Source organism: Tachysurus vachellii, chromosome 18, assembly GCF_030014155.1.
Source record: "Tachysurus vachellii isolate PV-2020 chromosome 18, HZAU_Pvac_v1, whole genome shotgun sequence".
NCBI classification, from domain to species: domain Eukaryota; kingdom Metazoa; phylum Chordata; class Actinopteri; order Siluriformes; family Bagridae; genus Tachysurus; species Tachysurus vachellii.
Genome location: NC_083477.1, coordinates 1,709,088 through 1,716,034, shown reverse-complemented (window position 1 = coordinate 1,716,034; position 6,947 = coordinate 1,709,088). Strand labels below are relative to the sequence as shown.

At 45.5% G+C, this 6,947-nt stretch overlaps 1 protein-coding gene across 3 annotated transcripts in view; it reads right to left on the bottom strand.

The window, feature by feature from the left end:
* Window positions 1-2,644: 2,644 nt before the first annotated feature.
* slc25a39 (solute carrier family 25 member 39) overlaps window positions 2,645-6,947 on the bottom strand; it is a 10,251-nt gene continuing 5,948 nt past the window's right edge. For all 3 annotated transcript variants that reach the window (XM_060891894.1, XM_060891891.1, XM_060891892.1), the window contains 8 exons: window positions 6,806-6,915; window positions 6,644-6,711; window positions 6,308-6,432; window positions 6,043-6,216; window positions 5,840-5,949; window positions 4,712-4,793; window positions 4,550-4,630; window positions 2,645-3,866 (listed from right to left, as the gene is read on the bottom strand). In XM_060891894.1, the coding sequence (XP_060747877.1) occupies window positions 3,754-3,866; window positions 4,550-4,630; window positions 4,712-4,793; window positions 5,840-5,949; window positions 6,043-6,216; window positions 6,308-6,432; window positions 6,644-6,711; window positions 6,806-6,915 (863 nt within the window). In that variant the 3' untranslated portion in view covers window positions 2,645-3,753. The remainder of the gene's footprint in view (window positions 3,867-4,549; window positions 4,631-4,711; window positions 4,794-5,839; window positions 5,950-6,042; window positions 6,217-6,307; window positions 6,433-6,643; window positions 6,712-6,805; window positions 6,916-6,947) is intronic.

The window sequence follows — 6,947 nt, the reverse complement described above, 5'->3', positions numbered from 1 at the left end:
CGTGTAGGGATTATTTTTGTGACCAATGAGATTAGAGATAACATTGAGAAGGTTAGGGATGGAGCACAGGGGCAATTATGTCACAGCTTCCCTGGAGCAGTGAGGGTTAAGGCATTGTTCAAGGGCCCAACAGTGGCAGATTGGCAGAGCTGGGGCTTAAACCCCGATCAACAACCCGGTGCCTTAATCACTTGAGCCACCACTATTCATTCATTCATTTTCTACCACTTATTCGAACTACCTCGGGTCACGGGGAGCCTGTGCCCATCTCAGGCGTCATCGGGCATCAAGGCAGGATACACCCTGGACGGAGTGCCAACCCATCACAAGGCACACACACACACACTCTCATTCACTCACACAATCACACACTATGGACAATTTTCCAGAGATGCCAATCAACCTACCATGCATGTCTTTGGACCGGGGGAGGAAACCGGAGTACCCGGAGGAAACCCCCGAGGCACGGGGAGAACATGCAAACTCCACACACACAAGCCGGAGGCGGGAATCGAACCCCCAACCCTTGAGCCACCACTAACCAGCATTAATTTGCTTTAAAGGTCAGTGTAAGAATGATAGGAATTCCCAGGTATTTAAACCCATATTTGATGTACAGAATGGCAGGTATGTATCTGTAATCTGATCTGCCCGTCTGTCCGTACTCTTATAATACCTTTACATCTACAGGGACACACGAGAGTGGGTCAGTTATGTATAATATAATAAAAGGTCATCTGCATGTAGAGAGACTTTATATAATCAACACCCGTTCTTTTAATACCGTGAACTGTATATGGCCAGAATTAAAAGCATAGGGCTAAGGGGACATCCTTGTGGTGTGCCTCTAGACATAGAGACATATTGTGAGATCTTATTTGTGACTACAGCTGCTTTTGGTTGATGATAAAGCAGGCGGATCCAGAAGGTCAAATTTGGGCCAAATCCGATTTTATCATTCATTCATTCATTTTCTACCGCTTATCCGAACTACCTCGGGTCACGGGGAGCCTGTGCCTATCTCAGGCGACATCGGGCATCAAGGCGGGATACACCCTGGACGGAGTGCCAACCCATCGCAGGGCACACACACACACACTCTCATTCACTCACACAATCACACACTATGGACAATTTTCCAGAGATGCCAATCAACCTACCATGCATGTCTTTGGACCGGGGGAGGAAACCGGAGTACCCGGAGGAAACCCCCGAGGCACGGGGAGAACATGCAAACTAAATATATAATAATGATTTCTATTCGCTTTCAAATATTAACAAAGGACTGGCGCCCCTTAATGAAGCCTGTCTGGTATTATATGCTCTATTCTAGAGGCCAGTGTTGTTGACAGAATGTTGACGTCTACATTTAGTAGAGATCGGTCTAGAAGATCTATAAGCAAGGGGGTCTTTATCTGGCTTCAGGAGAACTGTAACGTGGGCCTGTGTAAGACCTGGAGAGAAAAGAATGGTTGAACATATCAAGAAGCATCTGGGCCAATTTAAAGGAACTCTAAGGAATCCTTCTGGTCCTGGGGTTTAACCACTTTACATGGTTTTGACTGAATTCTCTCTCTCCTGGAGTTGCAGAGGTTTATCCAGATTATCGTTCTTTTCCATGTTTATCAGATTTCCCTCATTATAAGCATGACGTAATGGCTGTATGTCAGCTACCTTAATCATTCATTTATCATCGCTGATATTTCTCAGCCAAATAGCAACTAATGCTAGTGTTTTCTTAGCAATTTATTAACTTGGAACAAAAAACAAGCTTTAAAAAGTGAAGATGTTGTGAACTGATGCTCAGGGACACCACAGATCACGATGTTCAGCTTGATCAAGATTGTTTTATTGACTTTTATTCAGCAGCAGTTTTGGATTCATTAAGTAATGTGATGATCTAAAGATCAGAAAAGTCCCCAAATTAAAAGCAGCTTTACCTTCTGTAATGTTCTGAGCGTTTCATCAAACACTGAACGTCATGCAGGAAAAAACAGAAAAGTTAAAGCCACCGATCGCGTTTACAGAAGACACCAGACGGCTTCATCTGAAGGTCAGACCTGCTTTATATATACACACTATGGGCTGAAGTCTTCCTCTGTCTCAGACGAGTGCAGACAAAATAAAATAACAGATGAAATAACTTTCACTGATTTTGGGTCGGGGGCACGGTGGCTTAGTGGTTAGCACGTTCTCCTCACACCTCCAGGGTTGGGGGTTCGATTCCCGCCTCCGCCTTGTGTGTGGCGTTTGCATGTTCTCCCCGTGCCTCAGGGGTTTCCTCCAGGTACTCCGGTTTCCTCCCCCGGTCCAAAGACATGCATGGTAGGTTGATTGGCATCTCTGGAAAATTGTCCGTAGTGTGTGATTGCGTGAGTGAATGAGAGTGTGTGTGTGCCCTGTGATGGGTTGGCACTCCGTCCAGGGTGTATCCTGCCTTGATGCCCGATGACGCCTGAGATAGGCACAGGCTCCCTGTGACCCGAGGTAGTTCGGATAAGCGGTAGAAGATGAATGAATGAATGAATGAATGAATGAATGATTTTGGTTCGTGTCATCTGGCAGCTTACGCTAGACCCGGCTAGCTATCATCATCACCACCACCACCACCTAAGAACATTCACACAAAATAAAAAGCAGTCTGTTTCGAGGGGATAAAAGATTTAATCACAAAATAACCTCAATGCAGTTTGTCTTCCTTTAAAAAGAACTTGTCTTGTTTTTATTTCAGCATTCAGGCTTTACTTTTGTCATCTTTCAAGTAAAAGTTCTTCGGGTAAATTTACACTGCTGCAGAAAAATCAAAAATTCCACTGTATGAATAATCAAAATGAATTTTGCTCAATTTTATTTAAGAGTCTTTTGAGCTCATCGGCAGCTCCAGTGAAGCTGGACCTGTTCACACAGATCTGGATCGGTTACAGGCCCTTTAAACAGCAGGATTACAACAATAACATCGTAATGTCTCTTATTTAAAGAACAGAACATCATCATCATCATCATCATCATCTGGTCCAAAAAAGTTTCGAAACTAGTCAGGAATTAAGCAGCTTTATATTCGTACGAGCGAGTCGACCTCGGTGTACTTTAGAGATGGAAATTACCCAGAAAGCTTTGCAATCATTCACAGCTGCTTATACGTGGAGAAAGAACGAGCAAATTATAGTGAAGGAATCCGATGTGCTTTTCTTAACTCGGTGCTGTTGCGTAATGTTCTTCATTTCATTTTGCAAGGCAGCGGAAACGATCCAGCTGTGCTATGTCACGACCTGCCAGATGTGCGCTGCAAAATCATTAGGGAGAAATTGACAAGAGTACACCGAGTGCTCAGCTGTGCTATAAACTATGATGCAATTCAGCTTGTAGTTTCAGTGTATGGACGATAGGGGGCGGTGTTTGTACACCGTCTGGTCATCTGCTCTCTCAGACATGACAGTCCACATGGACCACGTGGAACCGGGAACCATTTCACAGCCTGGATTAATTCATCTACTGAAGGAAATTCCCTTAAAGCGCCCATGCATGCAGATAAATGTGTGTTTTCCCAGCATGCTCTGGGTGCTGCGGTCCTACTGCAATGCGGTTACGTCCCATTTCAGGGAAAGAAAGAAACGACGCATGCGCAGCGTTATTGAACTAAACCCGAGGGCCTCAGCCCCGGAACCTGTGGAGATGAGAACAGGACGCATGCCAAGGCCGAGCTAAAGGCAGGTCGGCGCAGGTGAAAGTGCTCATGCAGCTCCGCAGTGACGATCAGCACATCTCAGACACCGCGTTGTGCTGGCGGAAGAAAGCCTTCCCGAACTCGTAGGTGCTGATCATGATGGCACACGCTGGAGCCACTTTGATCACTCGCGGCAGGAAACCTGAACGGGAAACAATCGGACAGAGGAGTTAAAGGGACGACCCAACATTACGTTCTCGAGTGTTTTATTCCCCTTAAACCACAACAATTTTCCATCCGTACGATGGAACGGATGTTCCGATGTTCACTCCGTATTTGTTACAGAAAAACAATCGTACTTTTTATCCATTTAGAGTTATGGCTAAAGTTACAGCACGTCTGTAAAATTTTGTAATAATAAATTCCTGTTCTCGCTTCCAGCAGCGATAAGCACAAGTACGTCGTTTTTTATCTCTTGCAACGATTAAGTTATAAGACAATAAATAAATAAACCGATAAACTCCGAGATGCTTTTCATTCGTTTAGAGAAACCTTTGGTGTTGTGGATTGTCTGGGAAAAGAGTTTCTGTTGTTACAGAATCGTTTAACTCCTAAAACCTCTGACACAATAAAACTAACTCCTCTTTCTGAGATCTAAGTGCTATGGAGCGCCGACACTGATACGGTCCCTGTGAATGAGCTGTTACTATAGAAACAAGTCGCTTTATTATAGAGAATAATTCGATAACTTCTCAGACAATCCTGATCCAGAACACGGTAGAATGTAGCTAGCTGTGGGTGTACGGTATAGCGTGAAACAGACATGTGAGACAGACATCCTTTTCCTCTCCTAATACAGTACATGAAGACATTTCTACAGTTCACCTGCGAACAGGCCTCGGTAGCCGGCGTCAGTCCAGATACTCTTCATTATGAGCCATGTGGATGAAGGCTTCTTCAGAGGAGCTGCAGATAAAACACGTTATTAAACGTCACAGAATAAACAACACTCGTGGTGTAATTGCTGGATTCGTCTCAGATTCGCACCTCCGAGGAGCTCCATCTCTCCCAGCTCGATCTGCCTGCGAGTTTTCACCACGTCGAACGGCAGCGTCGTGATCGCAGCGATCTGCAGACGACAGGCGTGTTAAGGTGCTACATCGCTCTGTATCACACATTTAACCAATAACCATAAGCACATAATATTGAACGCATAAACGCTTCGGTACCGAATAAACATTCAGCTTTATGTCAGACCGGTGCGAAGCCCTGACACTGGAGACTCCTTCCGTGAATGTTAAACAAACACAAAAGTTTTCCTTTGAGAAACTGCACCATTTTAATCGCTTTATTATTCCTCACACCATTACCGGTCCCCTGTGAACGAGCCGTTACTATAGAAACGATATCGTACGATAAGGATCGGGTTCATTAATATAACCCTGGAGCTGTTAATAAGAAGGAGAACAAAACAGAACGGTTGTATAATCAGATTTATTAAACGCACTTCGGACCCCGAGGATAATTCTGCAGAGGACAAAGATCGTGAACTCGGCCTGAGACACGCCGAAGCTGTGGCAGGTTATTGTTTCTTTTTATTATTTAAGACTGTGCAGCATCAGCAAGCAGCAAAAATAAGCAGAGTTACTGAACTGAGTAGCTCGGTGTTGATCAGTGGGGTTTTATGGCTGTGTGTATGTGTGTGTGTGTGTGTGTGTGTGCGTCTGTGCGTGCGTGCACGTCTGTGTGTGTGTCTGTGTGTGTGTGCGCGTCTGTGTGTGTGCGTCTATATGTGTGCGCGTGCGTCTGTGTGCTTGCGTCTATGTGTGCGCGTGCGTCTGTGTGTTTGCGTCTGTGTGTGTGTGCGTCTGTGTGTGTGCGTCTGTGTGTGCGTCTGTGTGCATGTGCGTGCGTGCGTCTGTGTGTGTGTGCGCGTTGTGTTTCTGTGTCTGTCTGTGTGTGTGCGTGTGTGTGTGTGTGTCTAAACTTTCTTCCTCTTGATGTTTTAGCTTTGCTGTCAGATCCAGTTTCTGTATTTAACCCTGAAATAACTTCCGTTGTTGTGACTGTTTCATATCATCTGTTCATTCGCACGACATCATGCACCGCATTGTGATGTCCGCATTGTGATGACATCATGCACCACATTGTGATGTCACACGGTGTTCTACTCACGGCTCCAGAAACGGCTCCGGCGGTGAAGACGATGGAGAAAGAAGCCTGCTGTGTTCTGGATCTCTCACAAAGCTTTGTCTTCATCAGCTCATAGTTAAACCAGTACAAGGCTGAAAACACACACAGGACACAGGTGTACAATATATTAAGTGTAGAATAGTGTGTGTGAGTGTGTGTGTGTGTGTGTGTGTGTGTGTACTAACCAGAGAAGGGGACATCTCTAAGCACGGTGGGTCCCCACCCCCTCCACAGCGAGAGCACGCCGCTCCGACTCACAGATGATCTGATACACACTCGCAGCTCGCTGTACGACACACTCCGCGACTGCATCTTAGTGCGCACCAACTCCAGTGGGGTGATGACTGTGACTGCACCTACTGCACCACACACACACACACGTTTAATCGACACCAATGGCATGAAATGATGCCTCCAACTCCAAAATGTCCAGATATGAAATGGACTCACGTCTTGACAGACCGCCGGCGATGATGGACACATAGTTGTTATGGTAACCAAGGCGATAACAAAGGAAGTCCTTAAGCTGGTCATAGCACGTGAAGTAGATGACTGTGGTGGGAACAGCCATCACACTACACAACACACACAACACACACACACATTAATTTCTCTCTAACTGCAGTTCTGTAAGATGTTTCTGTATCATGTGCAGAAGGAATCTCCAGTGTCAGATTTTCAGACATCTACAGGACTGACGAGTTTCTCTGGAACACGACAAGCTGACGAGGCAAAAAACAACTCGATTCTCAGACAATTCAGCTGTTTTATGAGGTGGTGACTCACAGTGTAGGAGGAAGACCGCTCCACAGAGAGCGTAGCCCCTCAGAGCGACTGATCTTCACAAACGCATCCTTACAAAAAAAAACAGACCAAAAGAGTTGCAAAGGTTTTGCAAGAAACTATTAATTAGAAAAGTGTGTGTGTGTGTGTGTGTGTGTGTCTTACCACTGTTCCACTGAAGTGAGTGGGTGTTTTGTACCAGCTGCTGCAGGCCGTAGTGTTCTGGCAGACGTAGACATGGTCCATCAGTCCGTTACAGTAGAGAAAACACTTCCCTGAAATTCAGAATGAAAAAAACACACCGTGT